This window comes from Microcaecilia unicolor, chromosome 4 (genome assembly GCF_901765095.1).
Source record: "Microcaecilia unicolor chromosome 4, aMicUni1.1, whole genome shotgun sequence".
Lineage (NCBI taxonomy): Eukaryota > Metazoa > Chordata > Amphibia > Gymnophiona > Siphonopidae > Microcaecilia > Microcaecilia unicolor.
Genome location: NC_044034.1, coordinates 164,473,960 through 164,495,077, shown reverse-complemented (window position 1 = coordinate 164,495,077; position 21,118 = coordinate 164,473,960). Strand labels below are relative to the sequence as shown.

Sequence of the window (21,118 nt, the reverse complement as noted above, 5' to 3'; positions counted from 1 at the left end):
ACATTTTTGGGCCGTCCACAATTCACAAAGGCTCTGCGGGGACTTCCCTCTGCCGCATCCGGCCCTTGCAACAGGAAGTTGCACCAGAGAGGGCTGGATGTGGCAGAGGGAAGGTCCCAGAGTGCCTGTGTGAATCCAGGACAGCCCAAAAATGTAAGCTGCAAGCACTGTAGCGGCACGAGGGAAAGAGAAGGAAGCAGCAGCGATCCTGGACCTGCGGGAAGGAAGGTAGCGAGCGATGTTGGATTTGGAGAAGGTAGAGGTGTGCTGGACTTATGGGAGGAGGGAGGCTGCAGGGAAGGGAGAGATGTGCTAGAATATCTGGAAGGAGAGGGACTGCAGGGAATTGTGTGCTGGACTTTCTGGGAAGAGGGGCTGTAGGGAAGGGAGAAGTGTGCTGGACATGAGAGGAGAGGGGCTGCAGGAAATAGTGTGCTGGACTATCTAGTAGGAGAGGGGTTGCAGGGAATGGAGAGGTGTGCTGGACTTTCTGGGAGGAGGGGATCTGCAGGGAATGGAGAGGTGTGCTGGACTTTCTGGGAGGACAGGTGTGCTGGAGTGAGAGGAGGGGGCTGCAGAGAATGGGAGACCTATGTGGTGGAGGGAGGTGGAGACCTATGTGAGGGGGGGGGGGGGTGCCGCAAAAAATTGCACAGACACTAAGGGTGCCTTGAACCGAAAAAGTTTGGGAACCATTGGGATACCCAATGACTGCATTAACATGCATTTAACAACGATGGGTAAAGGATTTTGCACAAGTTAATACCCGTGCTAAAACCCTTCCTGTATTAGGAGCATAACACAGTTTTACCGCAGAATAGTGTAAACCACGCCAGACATTTTCTGCATGGGCCCCTCAGTTTTCATCATTGAGCAAAAAAGCTGGAGTCTGAGATATGCATGTAAGGAAGAAAAGGGAGGGGCTCCAAACATCACCTTTTGACATAAACAAGATACCTGGTCGGGGGCGGACTGACCACTGAAACAATACAGCAGTGCCCAAAGGCTCACAGCAGAAGGGACCCACTCCCCCCTAGCTTTCAGCTAATGTAATCACTTTTGATAGGTGGTTAGGGGTCCACAGCCTTCATTGCCCGAGGGCCAGAACCCTGTCAATCCGCCCCTACATCTGGCTTGGACTTCCTCAGGACAATCTCTCCCTGCAGTACAGCAAAGGGCTGCAAAAAAAGCCCCAATAAAAAAACAGATTATGAGATCTTGCTGACCCCGCGAGCTCACCTCCAGCGGATGATCCCCACCGAGGAAGATGCGGCGAACCAGGGATCCAAAATGTAGATGCAGCGCACCGTCTGAGCCCCGCGCAGGGCCGCCTGCAGCGCAGGGTTATCGTGCAGCCTCAGTCCCTTCCGGAACCAGTGCACCGAATTCACCACCATGGGCCTGGGGAAGACACGGGGACGCCTCCCCGCCTCAAGCCGGCTTCCAGCCACTCGTTCCGGTTCCACCTTCAGGCCGGGTCCTCGCGCCCTCCTCCGCAGCTCTTCTCTCCTGTATCTTGCGCCCGCCGTCCCTCAACAGCTCCTGTCTAGTCTCGCGCCCGTTGATCCTAGTGGCTCTCTCAGTATCTCCAGCCTGTAAGCCCCTTCAAGAATTTACTGGCACTCCCTTCAACAACCCATTTCATAATGCGACGCTGCTGTCACCTTGCAGTACAAGTGACGTTCGGTAATCCTCGCAGCAGGGGCGTGGTTAGCCATGCTCTTGCACTATTGGACAGTGTTGTGCTGTTCAGGCGACAGGCAACTTCCTGCAGTTTCCCGCCATAGTCCCTCCCCTTTCAGGTAGTTTGCAGGGACCAGGTTGATGGGAGGAGCTAGAGAAGTCAAAACAGAGCAAGGCAGGAAAAATCAGCCTGCGCTTTAATTCATCATCTGCCCCTTCTTTATAGGGGTAAGGCAGGCTAGACTAGTCAACAAAACATTGCAAAGGTGAGAAACAAAAAACAGTCTGTGTTATAATCTAGCCTTTTCCCCTTCTTCATATGGACTGGAAGATAGGGGTGAAGTTGGAGCAGACAAAATAGAGGAAAGGCAATAAAAAAAGTCTTCTAATCCAGTCTTTTCTCCTTCTTTATATGGACTGGAAGATAGGGTTGAGGCTGGAACTGTCAAAACAGAGCAAAGTCCACCCCCCCCCCAAAAAAAACCCAACCAAACCCAAAATAAAACAAAAACAAACAGTCTGCACTCTAATCCAACCTCTTCCCCGTCTTTAAAATGAAAGGGGGCACGATGCTCAAAGCAAACCGGCATGCAACATTTAATTTAAGACTGGTTTTAGACAGTGTAAATTAAACATTTTTTTCCATGGAATACACAGAGGCTTTCAGCCACTGTTTTACTGTGCACTGAAGCAGTGACTGAAAGTCCAATGCTAATGAGTTCACTTGTATTAAAACAAGCTAATTAGCAATTCTATGTAATGCATAGAAAACTGGCACAAAGGAAACCCCTGCCCTAGAGGCAAAAAACTTAACCATAGCTCAAGAGCTGTCATTGGGGGTCCCCTGCTAAATTTCCTGCCAGTGCCTGTGAGGACTGATTGGTTCAGGCACTGACAGGAAAGTCTGCTGCCACAGCCCCCTACCCCCCTCCAGAGCCTGAGCCCCCCCAACCTTGACACAAAATTCCTGGTGGTTCAGAGGACCCCCCCCCCCCTCAATCTACACCAGGCCATGGTGGTCTAGTGTAATCCCACCCTAACCCCCTCTTTAAACCTTCTGGAATTTTTGGCCCCTCCCAGTTCATCCCAGGATACACCAGGCAGGGGCAGGGCACCACCAAATAGTAGTAGTAGTAGTAGTAGTAGCAGGCAGGCCCAGAGGCAGGAGGTAGTAGACCTGCCTCCAACTAAACAATTTATGAGGATGGGGTCAGTGGGGTGCAATTACATTAGACTACCAGGGCCCAGTGTTAAATTAGAGGGGGGAGGTCTGGAGGGTCCACTTGTTACTGACCATACACACAAGAGCTGTGCCAGAACCGCTTGGACCCCTTTACTGACCGATGCATATAATTTGCATGCCGTTGGTGTTGTGCTTCTCCAGTGCCGGAGTTCGGTGCATCAGGCCCTGGGCCTGGACCATGAGGGGGGATTCTGACCCCCAGCCAAAAAATACACATGGGAGCAGGGGCAATAGCTTTCTGGTCAATTTCTCAGATTGAACTGCTGATTTTGTATTTTTTCACAAGTTACAATGGATGGACAGACTGGATAGGCCATCCTGCCTACATATTTCTATGGAAGGAAGTTCCTGCAAGTTTTAAAGGCAGACAGAAAGTAACAAACATGTGTGTGGGTCCGAGTAAAATTGAAAGTAAAAGAACACATCTACATACATAGTAACATAGTAGATGACGTCAGAAAAAGATCTGCATGGTCCATCCAGTCTGCCCAACAAGATAAACTCATATGTGCTACTTTTTGTGTATACCTTACCTTGATTTGTATCTGTCATTTTCAGGGCACAGACAGTATAGGTCTGCCCAGCACTATCCCTGCCTCCCAACCACCGGCTCTGGGACAGATCGTATAAGTCTGCCCAGCAATATCCTCGCCTCCCAACCACCGGCTCTGCACCTGTTCTTCCATGCCTAAATATGACCCTTGCAAAAATTCCTTGTTCTAATAATATTTGTGAGGCTCTTATTTAGTCACTGAAGGAAAAGCGCTGATGTGTGCTGAAAATTCTGTTTTTCTCTGGGCATACACACAAGAGCCGCGCTTACCACAAAACCTTTGTGCGCATGTGTCAGGCATGTTCCTCTCCCCACTTTTGATTTAATAGCATGATTTAACCGTGCATAACATTTGTAAACAATTAGCTTTGAGCATCTATTCACTATTTTTTTGTGTGTTGCTGTTACGTTGTTGGCCCATCTGCGCACAGCTTTAAGCATTGGTCCCTTTGTGGCAAGGAGTGCCTTAACACTAGTGAAAGCCTCTTAATAAAAAAAATGGCTGCACAGCATTGATTAGGCAATAATCAGTCACCAAGCATACAGTCCTTCTTCTGCCCACTTTTTCATGTGGGTGAAAATCAAGGGTGTGTATTATTTTACCCACACAGGGAAGGAACAGTTTTCAAACTGTTTTTAGGTATACATAAGGATTTGAATATTATCCTCTATATAACCAGACAGTAGTTGTCCTGTGTTTTTGCAGGACCATTCTAAGAGGTAAGTGGGGGGAGCTAATCATAATCACTGACGTTGTCAAAATCTTGGCATAGTAGGGGCAGCCCCATGACCTGGAGCCTCAGTATTTAAGTACCTACCAATGTCTCTTTCTGTCAACTTGATCCTTTTTTAGCTGTGCAGGTAACTACTAATTGGCCAAAGCAGCAACCCTGTCAGGGTGTGAGCAAGGCAGAGATTCTCACATTGTTTGCCATGTGTTTTGGTTTGTGGGGCACAGGGTGGAGCCTTAAGGAGGCACTGGTTAATGTGAGCTACAATAGGAAGCACACAAGACAAAAGGCCCAAAGCAGAGCAACAGTATAGGAGAAAGGAGAGGCTGGGCCTAAAACAAGCTTACACCTGGCAGTGAACATCAGGCGTCACGTGGGATAAGAAGAGGTTGAATCCGAGTAGGTCCATACCTAGAAGGTATACAGGTATATAGATATCCCATTGCTATTATACTTACATCATATCTCTGTTATTTGAATTTCAGTGCTGTAAAATGTGTATATTTTTGATCCTGTTTCAAGTTAGTCCTACCAATAGGTTTCAATTTGCCATTTCCACATTTATATTATTTATTGTATTTGTTTATACTTGTTCATTTTTACTATTGTTATGCTGTTAACAAAATTGTAAGTTTGATGTTAAACTGTACCTTCTGTACCACTTTGGGTGAATCTCTTCATAAAGGCGGTTAATAAATCTCAATAAATAAAAATAAAGCAGTGCGGTGCAGAGCACAGGACAGTGAGTCAAAGACAGGCTTAAATTTGTGAATTACATGTGTCCAAATAGTCTGGTGCTCACCTTCTTCATTTTGGTTGATACTAGTTCATTGTGAACCTCATCCAGCACCTTCAGAATATTCTGTAACTGTTGGAGTGGCAGTAAACTTCTTTACTGGGCCAGCTTAAGCCATCACCCAGGACAGCAAAGTGCAGCTATAATAAGGTAAAACAAAAGGTCTGGACAGCCACACTAACTCAAAGAACCATCAGTGTGCAGTTTTACAGCATATTTTAGGAGGGGCGGTATTGGAGTGATCATAATTGTCATGTTTAATTATAAAAATCTAAGGAGGAGGGCGGAAAGAACCTATGATCCTAAAAACTAAGAGGACACAAGACTAAGGGTCGGCCTAGAGCACCTAATACTCTTGAGGCAGCCCAGACTCTACATTTCTTTCCAAAACTAAAACCTAGATGTTTTGGACTAGACTTGTTTTCATAATGACTAAGTCACAAAAAGGTGCCCCAAATGACCACTGGAGAGATTAAGGCATGATCCCCCCATTACTCCCCCAGTGGTCACTGATCCCCCTCCCACTCCCCAATGATGCAAAAGAAACAGTACATACCAGCCTCTATGATAGAACTGGCCATAATATCTGACACTATTAGAGCAGCAAGTAGGTCCCTGGTGTAGCCTAGTGGTCGGTGCAGTGCAGTGCAGTGCACTGTACTGTACAGAAGGGGACCCAAGGTTCAGCTTGTCCAGAATATCGAAGCATGCATGGTGGTAAATGGAAATAGAACAGATCACATAATGCCTATTTTGAAAGATTTACATTGGCTGCCTATCTCTGCCAGAATTGATTTTAAAATATTAAGTTTGGTCTTTAAAGCTTTTTTTTTTCTGAATTTACCTGAATATCTTTCTGTTGTGCTAGTTAAGCAAGAGGTTTGGACAAATTCCTGGAGGAAAAGTACATAGTCTGCTATTGAGACAGACATGGGAAGCAACTGCTTGCACTGGGATTTGTAGTATGGAGTGTCCTTTATGAGTGTCCTTGCCCCCCCCCCCCCCGTCCGAGGTCGCCGCTGCTCCCCACTCCCCCATGCTTAAAATTGTGCCTTTTGTAGGCAGCCCCGACTCCCCCTCTCCCTCCTGCTTTTTTACAAAAAAACAGCTCCTGCCATCCTCCGCCCCGAGGTCCCCTTGCGCCCCCCCATCCAAGGTCGCCGCTGCTCCTCGCTTCCCCCACTTCACAAAAATCAAAACTTTAAGCTGCCCCGTCGGCCCCCTCCCTTCCTCTCTTCTCTTTCTCCCCAGCTCCGCCTCCCGCCATCCTCCGCCACGTGCCCCGCCCCTGCCGCCCCCCCAGAGATCATCGCCGCCGTTCTCCCCCTCTACCGGTGCCTCCCTCCATCTTACCAGGCCGTGCAGCGCCTCTCACCTCTGTGTGAGGGCGCTGCACGGGGAAGAACAGCTGATCGCCTCCATCCTCTACAGTCTCCAACGTCCCTTCTTCCTCCTGGGCCCACCCTCGCCTGGTTACGTCAGACGAGGGCGGGCCCAGGAGGGAGGAGGGACGTTGGAGACTGTAAAGGATGGAGGCGATCAGCTGTTCTTCCCCGTGCAGCGCCCTCACACAGAGGTGAGAGGCGCTGCACGGCCTGGTAAGACGGAGGGGGGCACCGGTGGCGATGACCTCTGGGGGGGGGTGGCGGGGGTGAGGCACGGGGCAGAGGATGGCGGGAGGTGGAGCTGGGGAGAAAGAGAGGAAGGGAGGGGGCCGGCCGGGGCAGCTTAAAGTTTTGATTTTTGGGAAGTGGGGGGAAACGGGGAGCAGCGGCGACCTCAGGCGGGGGGGGGGGGCGCAAGGGGACCTCGGGGCGGAGGATGGCAGGAGCTGTTTTTTTGTAAAAAAGCAGGACAGGAGGGAGAGGGGGAGTCGGGGCTGCCTACGAAAGGCACAATTTTAAGCATGGGGGAGCGGGGAGCAGTGGAGACCTCGGGGGGGGGGCAAGGACGCTCATAAAGGACGCTCCTGACGAGCGCCTTTGCCCCCTCCCGATCCTTTTTTCATTTTTGTTTTGATGCGTGTCTGACAGCTCAGGCCTTAACGAGAGCTCTGAACTGACGTAAAATTTATCACGGTAACTGATGCGGTGCAATAGTCGGTATGGTTAGTGCATTCCGAATTGTCCACATTAGAATGGTAGTTACTTGTTTGCATTCCGTTTTCGTTAGGTGCTAGCGTCGTCGGAAAATGGCCTTTAATGCATGCTACGGTTGATATTTTCGTCGTTAAAGTTTAGTGCATCTGGGCCAAAGACCCAACACGGGCCGTGTTTTGGCTAAAAAGCCTTCAGCAGGGGTCATAAAAGTGCAAATCAATCAGCGTCACAGAATCATAAAACATGTAGAACAACTGAAGACATAACCAGTCATCTCTCTTTTTCACCCTCGCTGGTGCAGTGTAATAAACCATACTTTTATCATGGAAAGCAAAATGTTATATTTAAAGCTATTCAGTTCAAATAGTAGAGTTGCAGTACTACTTACAATGTTTTCTCATGTTGGGTAGTATCAATAGAGCTGTCACAACACCAGGAAGGAGGGAAAAAATAAATCACAGCATCGAACAGTGACTTATACTGTCTTCTCTACTCAGGCCCCGATGCACAAAGGCAGACGTAAAATACGGCTGCCTTGCTAAAATTTAGTGAATCGCTAACAGCCAGCGATCCACAAATGGGATTGCATGCAAATGAGCTGCATGAATCCCCCTTTGGGCATCCTCACTGTTTGCGAGTTCGAGCTGTCAAATCCATTTGACAGCTCTGATGCACTGGATCTCACCCCCCTCCAACTTTATTTTTATCTTTACCCTGGTGGTCCAATGGACCCTAACCACCCCAATCTTTTTTTTTCTAGTGGACCACGACCTGCCCCATGACCACTTTTTTTTTTTTAATTTCCATGATGGTCCAGTGGACAGAACCCTTTCCCCTGCCCCTCCCTATACAACAAGGTGGAGGCAGGAGCAACGGCTTCTCCCTCCTGCCCACCTAGAACAAAAGGGTGGCACCCAGGTCCAGCCCAGTGCATTCTGGGATGCATTTGGCAGGGCTAAACACCACATAAGGAGTTATATGCACTGGGCAGGGCCTGGGTGCTGCCATTTTGTTCCAGGTGGACCCGAGGCAGGAGCCTTGCTCCTGCACTCCTGTCTCCACCTGCTTGTAAAGGTACAGGGAGGGGTGGGGGAGTGGGTCGGGTGTGGAAGGGAGGGGTATGTGCCTGCGCAGGGGAAGGGGTTTGGTCCACTGGACCACCAGGAAAAGTAAAAAAAAAAAAAAAAAGATTGGGGGGGGGGGGGGGGGTCAAGGCCCACAACCACCAGGGAAATAAAGAAAACACAAAGCGGGGGGGGGGGGGGGGGGGGGGGGGGGTGTTGTGGTCCATTGGACCACCGGGGAAATTTTTTTAAACAATTCAGGGGGGGGGGGGGGGGGTGCCTGGAGGTGAGAGGTAGGAAGCACAAGCAGGCAGCCTTTATTGCTTCCTGCTTGTCTCCTCTCCAATAGCTCCAGAGCAGCTGTAAAATTTGCTCATTAATTAGGGCTGCTCCGGAGCTGAGCATCCCCTGGAATACACTTTAGACTACTAATGAGCTCATTGTAATACATTTGAATGGGGTTCTCGGTGGGTGCTATCAGCAAATGTTAGAGCCGTGTTACAGCCACGGAAAACCCCTTTGTGCATTACTAGCTACATAAACGTTTACTTTAGACTGGCTAGAACCAGTCTAAAGCAAACGTTAATAGCACGGTAAGCTTAGTGCATCTGGCCCTCAGTTGGTCCCCATTTCTCTCTAAAGGACAGGAGGAAATGAGCATAGGAGCACAGTGCTGTGTCCTATTTTTTTTTCTAAGTTATTATAACCTGGATCTCTCTTGCTATTTGTATGGAAGTGAGCCAAACCTGTAGTTTTGGGGATTAATTTTCCATAAGAACTCTTGCATAAAATCATCTCCGAACACTTTAGTACTGGCTCTGTACCACACCGATGGAATATAAATGGACTGGTTAGCAGAAAGAGTATGGGGGAGGTTCAATTCATTAAAAAAAAAAAGTAAAGGCTGGCTAATTAGGATGATCAGTCAGAAGCCACGGGTTGCTTCCATCCATTCTATAGGCATTATGAAAACCAAGTATACAGCAGCACCATCTACAGTTAGGATTCAGGGTGCACATCACTTCAGAGAAAAATTCGCACACAGCATACAGTGGCAGTTCACATAGACCAAGCTCTGTGGGTGCTTGAGTACCCCCAATATTAAACAAACTCTTTGACTGTATCCAGGTAGTTGTAATTTCTGTTGGGTTTAGCACCCCCAATGATCTTGAAAAGATGTCTCCTATGCCCTGAGCAGTAAATAGTTCCTGCCATGCTGACTGGCACGGGAGGAGGAGAAAAAGCAATTGCATATTGTCTTTCCACATCCTCCCCTTCTGCCACTCTGATTCTGACTACTGGTTTGAACTGAATATGACACTGTACAGCCCCCTGTTTCAAATTTAGCAGTTAGGCTCCACGTGGCAAGAGAAGAGTGCAACTCTTCTCCTCCTGTGCCAATCAGTATGGCAGGGAAGAGGGTTAAGCTTCAGGTTTGTGCTGTTATGTAAGTGGGGGAGGATAGCAGAGTTTGAAAGAGAATGGGGGGGGGGGGGGGGGGGGGGGGGGGGGGGGGGAGAGGACAAGAGACAGGAAGGATTGGGGGGAGGAGGGTTACAATGAGAGGATATCCTGAGTCTCTAGTGCATATAAGTTGTGGCTATCCTGAACACCTGTCTGGCTATAGGCTCTCCAGGACAGGTTTGGGAAGCCTTAATTTAAATGTCTAGAAAACTGTCAGTTGTAAGATTCTAAACATGATGATTTTTTTGAACAGGTTACCTTTCGCTTTGTGCCTGCAAAAGCATACTGCTAATTTCAAGAAGAGTTTAAAGATTATACTTGTTTGGGCAAGCTTTCCCAACCGAGATCGATAGCAAGTCTTAATACAGCATATGATGTTTCATTTTGTTTTAAGATGTGTGGGTTTGATTTTGCTTGTAGTCTGTGACTACTTTACTTTAATTATGGATGTTACTTTATAATCTGCTTCGTCTAAGTGGATGATAACTGCCCAAATAATGAAATAAAACTATCATGCAGACATATGATCCTGATATGGGTTCTCTAGCTCTGTCAAAAGCTGACCCTTTGTAATGCTGCTATGTGATTTATTCTTGACACTTAGCTTCTGCCCTTAGTGCCACTAGAATCTTCTGTAGATTAATCTGTTTGGTTTTATACATAGGTAAACAGAATAACAAACCCTTGGAAATTTTCCTCATGGGATTCTTAAAATACATAAAGTAAAGCAAGCAGTAGAGGTAAACCATTATCTATATATATAAAAGGCACCACTGAAGCCTCCAGCCGGAAGTGTGAAGCGCCAGAGATATCCGGTTTCCCCATGAGTGAAGGAAAACAGCACAGCACGAAATCCCACGAAACAGTGAAGGACTCAGAGGGGGAGGGAAGAGAGATGCCCTCACTCTCTCTGTAACAAAACACAGAACAGCAGGAAACAACACTGAAGGACTGGACTTGGAGGGGGGAGGGAGAGAGAGAGAGAGAGGGCAGAGCAGAGGGCAGGGACACACACACTCCCACATGCACACTCTGAAGAAAACCTTGCTAGCCCCCGTTTCATTTGCATCAGAAACGGGTTTTTTTTTACTAGTTTACCCATAATATTCCGTAAGAAAGAAACAAGCTAAAACAATGGAGGCTTACTATCAACTGTGTTTTAAAGGCCTGACTCAGAAAGGACCTTCCTTTCTTCTCTGCCTATAGAAAATAGATTTATTGAGAAATGACCTCTGCGCTAATCATAAGGGCCTAAACAAAGAACACTCATACATTTGCCATTTCTAATATGCATTACAGTATAACATATCTTTTCTCCGAGGACAAGCAGGCTGCTTGTTCTCACGACTGGGTTGACGTCCGCGGCAGCCCCCACCAACCGGAAGAAGCTTCGCGGGACGGTCGGCACGCAGGGCATGCCCACCGCGCATGCGCGGCCGTCCCCCCGCCCGTGCGCGACCGCTCCCGCCAGTTACTTTTTTTCCGCGACTGAGAGAGTTGTGCAATTGCCTCTCTCTCTGTTCAGCCGCCGGATTTTCGACCGCGTTTACGCGGATCGTCGCTTTTGGATTCCCGTTCGGTTTCCTCTTTTCTTTTCTTTCTTTTGTCTTGTAAAAAAAAAAAAAAAAAAAAAAGATTTCGCGCGTGTGGAGCACGCGCTCCCCTTTTCCCTCGCTTCTAGCGGGGACGCCACGTTGCGGCCTAGTGGCCGCTCGGTCGGTTAGTTTTTTCGTGGTGTGATTTTAGCCACCATTGCCGACTTTGACTTCGCCGACGCGATTTTTCCGTCGATGTCCTCGAAGGTCCCGAGTGGATTTAAAAAGTGTGGTCGCTGCGGCCGGCCGATCTCGCAGACCGACACCCACGCTTGGTGCCTCCAGTGCCTCGGGCCGGAGCACAATCTCAAGTCGTGCGCTTTGTGTCTCGGTCTCCGGAAACGGACTCAGGTTGCGAGGCAAGTTCTACGGGACCGTCTTTTTGGAACTTGCGCCGGCCCCTCGACGTCGACCTCGATGGCATCGGTATCGAAGGCCGGTTCTTCGGTACCGGTATCGATGCCCGAGACATCGGCACTGATGGCAGCGACCCCAGGAGAACAGGTCCCGTCGGCCCGCCGGTCCGCCGGTGAGAGTGGGGTTGAGAGGCCGCGTGGGCAGTCGGCCCCGGTCACTCCCTCAGCTCGTGAGCCACGGGACCGAACCCTGTCGGACCCGGTACCTCGAGACCGAGGGGGATCGACCTCCTCCTCCTCCATGCCCTCCGGCGCCGGTGACGTGCACCAGAAAAAGGACAAGAAGCGCCGTCACCGGGAGCCCTCGGTGCACTCTGAGGAGGAGTCGACGCCGAAGCGTCATCGCAGAGAGGAGAGATCTCCGTCGGTGGTGGAGGTACCGACGCGTCGGGGTTCCGGCACCTCGGTGCCGTCTCCTGGCCCCCAGCAGCTTCTGGCACCCTTACCGGCCCCACCGCCTTTCCCGGCAGCGGGCCTGGACGAGTGCCTCAGAGCCATCCTTCCGGGGATCCTGGAAGGGCTGATGCGCCAGGCTCTGCCGGCGTCGGGGGTGCTTGCGCCCCCGACGCCGATGACTGTGGCGCCGGCGAGCTCTAGCCCGGCGCCGGGGCTGTCGACACCGCCGCCGCTTGCGGTGCCGGTCTCGACCGCCACGCAGGTGGAGTCCCCGTCGACGTCGATGGAGGGAGCTCCGTCCCCGCCGGCGCGGGAGTCCACCGCTCGACGACACCGAGACCTCGGTGCCTCGACGTCGAGCCGGGCCCGGTACCGGACTCAGCTACATGAGCTAATGTCCGATACCGAGGATGAGGACTCGTGGGGGGAAGAGGAGGACCCGAGATATTTCTCCTCAGAGGAGTCTACGGGCCTTCCCTCGGACCCCACGCCATCACCGGAGAGGAAGCTCTCCCCTCCTGAGAGTCTCTCCTTTGCCTCCTTTGTGCGGGATATGTCTATTAGCATTCCCTTCCCCGTGGTCTCTGTGGAAGAGCCGAGGGCCGAGATGCTCGAGGTCCTCGACTATCCATCACCACCTAGAGAGTCCTCCACGGTACCGCTGCACAATGTCCTGAAGGAGACGCTGCTTCGGAACTGGGTGCGACCATTAACTAACCCCACCATTCCCAAGAAAGCAGAGTCCCAGTACAGGATCCACTCTGACCCAGAGCTCATGCGGCCCCAGTTGCCCCATGACTCAGCGGTCGTGGATTCTGCTCTCAAGAGGGCACGGAGTTCGAGGGATACCGCCTCAGCGCCCCCGGGGCGGGAGTCTCGCACTCTGGACTCGTTTGGGAGGAAGGCCTACCAATCCTCCATGCTCGTGACCCGCATCCAATCCTACCTGCTCTATATGAGCATCCACATGCGGACCAATGTGCAACAGCTGGCGGACCTGGTCGATAAGCTCCCGCCGGAGCAGTCCAGGCCATATCAGGAGGTGGTCAGGCAGCTGAAGGCGTGCAGAAAGTTCCTGTCCAGGGGGATTTTTGACACCTGTGACGTGGCATCTCGTGCTGCGGCCCAAGGTATAGTGATGCGCAGGCTCTCATGGCTGCGTGCCTCCGACCTGGACAACCGCACCCAGCAGAGACTGGCTGACGTCCCTTGCCGGGGGGATAACATTTTTGGTGAGAAGGTCGAGCAGATGGTTGACCAACTGCATCAGCGGGAAACCGCTCTCGACAAGCTCTCCCACCGGGCGCCTTCAGCACCCGCCCCCACGGGCGGGCGTTTTTCCCGGGCCCGGCAGGCTGCACCCTATTCTTTTGCGAAGCGTAGGTACAACCAGCCGGCCCGAAGGCCTCGTCAGGCACAGGGACAGCCCCAGCGCGCTCGTTCCCGTCAACAGCGTGCGCCTAAGCAGCCCCCTGCGCCTCCACAGCAAAAGCCGGGGACGGGCTTTTGACTGGATCCACGGGAACATAGCCACCCTACAAGTGTCCGTACCGGACGATCTGCCGGTCGGAGGGAGGTTAAAATTTTTTCACCAAAGGTGGCCTCTCATAACCTCCGACCAGTGGGTTCTCCAAATAGTGCGGTGCGGATACGCCCTGAATTTGGCCTCCCTGCCTCCAAATTGTCCTCCGGGAGCTCAGTCTTTCAGCTCCCATCACAAGCAGGTACTTGCAGAGGAACTCTCCGCCCTTCTCAGCGCCAATGCGGTCGAGCCCGTACCACCCGGGCAGGAAGGGCGGGGATTCTATTCCAGGTACTTCCTTGTGGAAAAGAAAACAGGGGGGATGCGTCCCATCCTAGACCTGAGAGGCCTGAACAAATTCCTGGTCAAAGAAAAGTTCAGGATGCTTTCCTTGGGCACCCTTCTGCCAATGATTCAGAAAAACGATTGGCTATGTTCCCTGGATTTAAAGGACGCATATACTCACATACCGATACTGCCAGCTCACAGACAGTATCTCAGATTCCGCCTGGGCGCACGGCACTTTCAGTATTGTGTGCTGCCCTTTGGGCTCGCCTCTGCCCCACGAGTGTTTACCAAGTGCCTCGTGGTGGTAGCGGCCTACCTACGCAAGCTGGGAGTGCACGTGTTCCCATATCTCGACGATTGGCTGGTCAAGAACACCTCGGAGGCAGGAGCCCTCCGGTCCATGCAGTGCACTATTCAACTTCTGGAGCTGCTGGGGTTTGTGATAAATTACCCAAAGTCCCATCTCCAGCCATCCCAGTCTTTGGAATTCATAGGAGCGCTGCTGAATACCCAGACGGCTCAGGCCTACCTTCCCGAAGCGAGGGCCACCAATCTCCTGGCCCTGGCTTCGCAGACCAGAGCGTCTCAGCAGGTCACAGCTCGGCAGATGTTGAGACTTCTGGGTCATATGGCCTCCACAGTTCATGTGACTCCCATGGCTCGTCTTCACATGAGATCTGCTCAATGGACCCTAGCTTCCCAGTGGTTTCAAGCCACCGGGAATCTAGAGGATGTCATCCGCCTCTCCACCAGTTGCCGCACTTCACTGCTCTGGTGGACCATACGGACCAATTTGACCCTGGGACGTCCATTCCAAATTCCGCAGCCCACGAAAGTGCTGACAACGGATGCATCTCGCCTGGGGTGGGGAGCCCATGTCGATGGGCTTCACACCCAGGGTATGTGGTCCCTCCAGGAAAAGGATCTGCAGATCAACCTCCTGGAGCTCCGAGCGATCTGGAACGCACTGAAGGCTTTCAGAGATCGGCTGTCCTGCCAAATTATCCAAATTCGGACAGACAATCAGGTTGCAATGTATTACGTCAACAAGCAGGGGGGCACCGGATCTCGCCCCCTGTGTCAGGAGGCCGTCGGGATGTGGCGTTGGGCGTGTCGGTTCGGCATGCTCCTCCAAGCCACGTACCTGGCAGGCGTAAACAACAGTCTGGCCGACAGACTGAGCAGAGTCATGCAACCGCACGAGTGGTCGCTCCATGCCAGAGTGGTACGCAAGATCTTCCGAGAGTGGGGCACCCCCTCGGTGGACCTTTTCGCCTCTCAGACCAACCACAAGCTGCCTCTGTTCTGTTCCAGACTTCAGGCACACGGCAGGCTAGCGTCGGACGCCTTTCTCCTCCATTGGGGGACCGGCCTCCTGTATGCTTATCCTCCCCTACCTTTGGTGGGGAAGACCTTACTGAAGCTCAAGCAAGACCGCGGCACCATGATTCTGATAGCGCCCTTTTGGCCCCGTCAGATCTGGTTCCCTCTTCTTCTGGAGTTGTCCTCCGAGGAACCGTGGAGATGGGAGTGTTTTCCGACTCTCATCTCGCAGAACGACGGAGCGTTGCTGCACCCCAACCTTCAGTCCCTGGCTCTCACGGCCTGGATGTTGAGGGCGTAGACTTCACTGCGTTGGGTCTGTCTGAGGGTGTCTCCCGGGTCTTGCTTGCCTCTAGGAAGGATTCCACTAAAAAGAGTTACTTTTTCAAGTGGAGGAGGTTTGTCGTGTGGTGTGAGAGCAAGGCCCTAGAACCTCGTTCTTGCCCTGCACAGAACCTGCTTGAATACCTTCTGCACTTATCAGAGTCTGGCCTCAAGACCAACTCAGTAAGGAATCACCTTAGTGCGATTAGTGCTTACCATTATCGTGTGGAAGGTAAAGCCATCTCTGGAGAGCCTTTAGTCGTTCGATTCATGAGAGGCTTGCTTTTGTCAAAGCCCCCTATCAAGCCTCCTACTGTGTCATGGGATCTCAACGTCGTCCTCACCCAGCTGATGAAACCTCCTTTTGAGCCACTGAATACCTGCCATCTGAAGTACTTGACCTGGAAGGTCATTTTCTTGGTGGCAGTTACTTCAGCTCGTAGGGTCAGTGAGCTTCAAGCCCTAGTAGCTCATGCTCCATATACCAAATTTCATCACAACAGAGTAGTGCTCCGCACCCACCCAAAGTTCCTGCCGAAGGTGGTGTCGGAGTTCCATCTTAACCAGTCAATTGTCTTGCCAACATTCTTCCCCAGGCCGCATACCCGCCCTGCTGAACGTCAGTTGCACACATTGGACTGCAAGAGAGCATTGGCCTTCTACTTGGAGCGGACACAGCCCAACAGACAGTCCGCCCAATTGTTTATTTCTTTCGACCCTAACAGGCTAGGGGTCGCTGTCGGGAAACGCACCATCTCCAATTGGTTAGCAGATTGCATTTCCTTCACTTACGCCCAGGCTGGGCTGACTCTTGAGGGTCATGTCACGGCTCATAGTGTCAGAGCCATGGCAGCGTCGGTGGCCCACTTGAAGTCAGCCACTATTGAAGAGATCTGCAAGGCTGCGACGTGGTCATCTGTCCACACATTCACATCTCATTACTGCCTCCAGCAGGATACCCGACGCGACAGTCGGTTCGGGCAGTCGGTGCTGCAGAATCTGTTTGGGGTGTAAATCCAACTCCACCCTCCAGGACCCGAATTTATTCTGGTCAGGCTGCACTCTCAGTTAGTTGTTCTTCGTAGGTCAATTTCTGTTATACCCTCGCCGTTGCGAGGTTCCATTGACCTGGGTTCTTGTTTTGAGTGAGCCTGAGAGCTAGGGATACCCCAGTCGTGAGAACAAGCAGCCTGCTTGTCCTCGGAGAAAGGGTATGATACATACCTGTAGCAGTTGTTCTCCGAGGACAGCAGGCTGATTGTTCTCACCTACCCTCCCTCCTCCCCTTTGGAGTTGCGTTTTCTTCATTTTTGCTAGTCATTCAACTGGCGGGAGCGGTCGCGCACGGGCGGGGGGACGGCCGCGCATGCGCGGTGGGCGTGCCCTGCATGCCGACCGTCCCGCGAAGCTTCTTCCGGTTGGTGGGGGCTGCCGCGGACGTCAACCCAGTCGTGAGAACAATCAGCCTGCTGTCCTCGGAGAACAACTGCTACAGGTATGTATCATACCCTTTAAAGTCTGATGGTCTCTGAAGAAACATTTTATTAAGCCAAACAGGTGTACTTTCTCAGAAGAAATTCAAACAGGTTTAATTTCTGCTAACTTATGGCCAAACGTTTCTTGATTTATGAAATAACTAGTAAAAAAGCCCCGTTTCTGATGCAAATGAAACGGGGGCTAGCAAGGTTTTCTTCTGTGTCCCTGCCCTCTCTCCCTTCCCCTGTGCTCTCTGTCCCCTCCCCCCTCGGAGTCGAGTCCTTCAGTGGTAAGTTTCCTGTTGTGTTTGTGTTACAGAGATAGTGAGGGCTTCTGCCCTCTCTCCCCTCCCCCCTCTGAGTCCTTCACTGTTACAGAGAGAGCGATTTGATTTCGTGCTTTGCTGTGTTTTCCTTCACTGTTTGTGTTACAGAGAGAGCGAGGGCGGGGCAGGCACTCATTGGGAAACCGGATATCTCTCCCCCTTCACACTTCCGGCTGGAGACTTCATTTAGAACATTGGTGGTGCCTTTTATATATAGAGATTATAGGAAAAAAATGTACCACCTGTTGCTTTTTTTCTGCTTCTTCACTGGTACCATTTTAGCCCTCACAATGTCTGAGAGGAAGGAACATACTTTTGAAGATTTTTAAGATTTCCACTTTCAAATGAAAGTAGGAATGACCTCATTAAAGCTCCAATTTATAGTTCTTTTATTCTTGAGGGGCATCTCCTCTCTTCCACTCAAAAACGTGATTCAGTTCAGTGCTGAAATCTCAAACATTTTCAGAGAGCCAAACCAAAACATTGATATTTCACTGCTCTCAGAAAGAACTCAACATTTACCTTTCCCACACTAAAATGGCTGCCCTGTAGCAAGTTTAGTCAGCAAGAAGTCAGTCAGGGACACACATTCAAGCTGTGTTCTGCTACCGACTATGGTCGAAGGCAAGTTACTGCATCTCCTTGTATCCTTGGGACCTAGCTGTAAACAGAAGGGTTTTTGTCTTGGCTTTCTTGAGCAAAAAGTACAGTTCTCTGTCCCCTACACTGTTTGCAACTGATTACCTCCAATAAATGTGGGTGCCAGCCGGCTCCAAGTTATAAGACACAGGCTGATGCAGTCCTGATCTTACCTTACTTACATGAGGGCGGGAGGGACAAATCAGCCTGCTCCTGATAATATGGAGATAGCTACAGCTTCCCTCTGCAACCGGTTAATGGGATAATTTCTGTTTTGTATAGAGCTGTTTGGTTTTGCAGATCAGCCAGCTTTGTATATATAAAACGTATTCCCTTATCTTTGATCTACAGATATACTTTAAAGCCTCTGTTTGTTTCAAACAGACTCTGAACTAATACAGAGACACTCTTACAGTGAAGGAAATATGAGTGTTAAGATATTCAGGGAGATTTGGTGTTGCAAAAGGCAAATGATGGATAATTGGGGAAAAAACACCAAAGAAGCAGAATTATGTGAAGGTGACCTTAGAGGTCAGAGTTGAAGAATACCACATAAGTATGAGAGAAAATATAAGGCATTAAGTGATTGAACAAAATTAAGCTTTGGTAATCTGACAAGCATATCTTGTAGCAGTCAAATTCATTAAGCTTCCAGGGAAATAAACAGAAAGACCAGAGAGAGATTTTATTTTCCTTGTACTGAAATTTAGACTTATATAAATAAGAATTCAATTTTCTGTAACACTGGGATAAAATACATTTTATTGCAATCATTTATTTACTCCAACAAATTTTAGCATTATTATAAAAGAGAAAAACTAAATTCTGGAGTGTGTTTCCTTTGCCAGATGGGCTTTCAGTCTCTTCTGAAGTGTTTAGCTCCGTTTTAGAAGCAAGAGGGGGGTATTTACAATTTCTTATACTGTTGTACCACTTTCAGAGCACCACTGAAGACCGCCAGAACTCTTGTAGGAGACCTGCCGCTTTTGCGGGGTGCTGAAAGTGCTGGAGATACGAGTGTATAACAGTAACACAGGATTGTATTAAGCTTGGTCAGCTTTGGTTCTACCCACGTCAAGGTTTATCTTCACGTTCAAAAATCACGTTCAAAATCTGCTCCCTAGTTCATAAAATCATTCACGGAGAAGCACCAGCCTACATGTCAGACCTGATAGACTTACCACCCAGGAATGCCAAAAGATCATCCCGCAAATTCCTTGATCTGCACTTCCCTAACTGCAAAGTTCTAAAATACAAATTAATGTACGCGTCAAACTTTACCTACTTGAGCACACGGTTATGGAACACACTGCCGCGCAACTTAAAAATGATCTACGAACTAACGAATTTTCAAAACTACTGAAGACCCATCTCTTTAACAAGGCATACCACAAAGACCAACCAATGTGAATATACACAAACCCTCCACTTATATTCAGAACAATCTAACAATATCTGCTTGTTTATTCAAATATTACGTTCTATCTTTATTGTGTCGCGCAAGATCTTTCTGTAACACTAAATGTCCATTTTCTAATATATTTCCATCACTCATGATGTATTGTCAGCCACATTGAGCCTGCAAAGAGGTGGGAAAAATGTGGGATGCAAATGCAATAAATAAAATAAATCTGATCATATTGATATCTGTAATGTTGTCTCCCCATTATTACTTGAAAATAGATGTAGGTAGAGGTATGACATTTTGGGGCACACAAGAATGTAGAAAGGAATGCAAATTTTGTAATTTAGATAGGTTGGAACAATCAGAACTGAAACACAAAAAACACGCATGGGACATTCAGTTGGAGGTTATGCAGAAATAGAGTAGCCGAGGAAAAGAACACATTTGGAGCACCGGATGCCTATAAGCAGACATTTAACTGCAGCAAGATCTATGTAAAAAGAGTGAATCCAGAACAAGAGTCCCACGTCTAGCTTACAATAGAGGTCCATTACTATGTCAGGTTCTAGATTTATATACAGTTTATAGGTCTCTATTGAGCAACATTAGAATAGCCATACTGGGTCAGACCAATGGTCCATCCAGCCCAGTATCCTGTTGCCAACAGTGGCCAATCCAAGTCACAAGTACGCGGTAGAAACCCAAACAGTAGCAACATTCCGTGCTACCAATCCCAGGGCAAGCAGTGACTTCCTCATGTCTATCCCAATAGCAGACTATGGACTTTTCCTCCTAACGGCTGTTGCCACATCATCTGGCAACAAGTTCCAGAGCTTAATTATTCTCCGAGTGAAAAAATATTCCTTCTATTTGTTTTAAAAGTATGTCCATGTAATTTCATTGCGTGTCCTCTGGTCTTTGTACTTTTTTGAGTGAAAAATCGATTCACTTTTACCTGTTCTACATCACTCAAGTTTTTATAGATCTCCCTCATATTCTGTCCCCCCCCCCCCCCCCCCACATCTCTTTTACAAGCTGAAGAGCCTTAACCTCTTTAGCCTGTCCTCATATGAGAGGAGTTCCATCCCCTTTATCATTTTGGTTGCTTTTCTTTGAACCTTTTCTAATTCTGCTATATATTTTTTTGAGATACAGCAACCAGAATGGAAGGCAATACTCAAGGTGAGGTTGCATCATAATATTCTTGGTCTTATTTACCATCCCTTTCCTAATAATTCCTAGCCCTGCTGAGATGATGTACTCATGACAAACCTGGCTTTTTGCCTGGCCATTACATACAGAGTATGACAAATGTAGCATAACACAGATTACTATTTTTATTCTGGTTTTTCCACTGTACACAAAATCAATCCCAGGATCCACAGGGACTACGCTTTTCATCTCTCTGTGTAAACTATGTTACTAGAGATTTCAGTGTTTAATAACTAACATTTAGCCTGCAGGGCTTGACCCAGGCCAACTAACACAGGGACTGCTAGGTAATACCAGGCAGGCTGCTCTCTTGCAGCCTGGCTTGAAGGATGTGCAACAGGTGGGATATTAATTCTTCATAAAAACTCAAGGTGTTTTCTGTGCCCAAGCAGCATTTTCTGCAGCCCAGACCAGGTCCATTAATATGAGAAGTGGTATAGTCCTCTAGCTAACTGCACTGTGCGGGTACAAGTAGCACAGCAGACACTCCGTAATGGATCAAGGGAGGCAAACGCTAAAAAGATGCCTTCTGTCATCCAACTCGGACCCTTTAATTGCAGAAAC

The 21,118-nt window shown here is 49.4% G+C and overlaps 1 protein-coding gene across 2 annotated transcripts in view; it reads right to left on the bottom strand.

The window, feature by feature from the left end:
* The window catches only part of CRY2 (cryptochrome circadian regulator 2), a 64,622-nt gene extending 62,917 nt beyond the window's left edge, over nucleotides 1-1,705 (bottom strand). Inside the window, exon 1 of one of the 2 annotated variants that reach the window (XM_030200833.1) lies at nucleotides 1,240-1,705. In XM_030200833.1, the coding sequence (XP_030056693.1) occupies nucleotides 1,240-1,397 (158 nt within the window). In that variant the 5' untranslated portion in view covers nucleotides 1,398-1,705. The remainder of the gene's footprint in view (nucleotides 1-1,239) is intronic. The other variant, XM_030200832.1, reaches the window with a different exon arrangement.
* Between the last annotated feature and the right edge of the window lie 19,413 nt (nucleotides 1,706-21,118).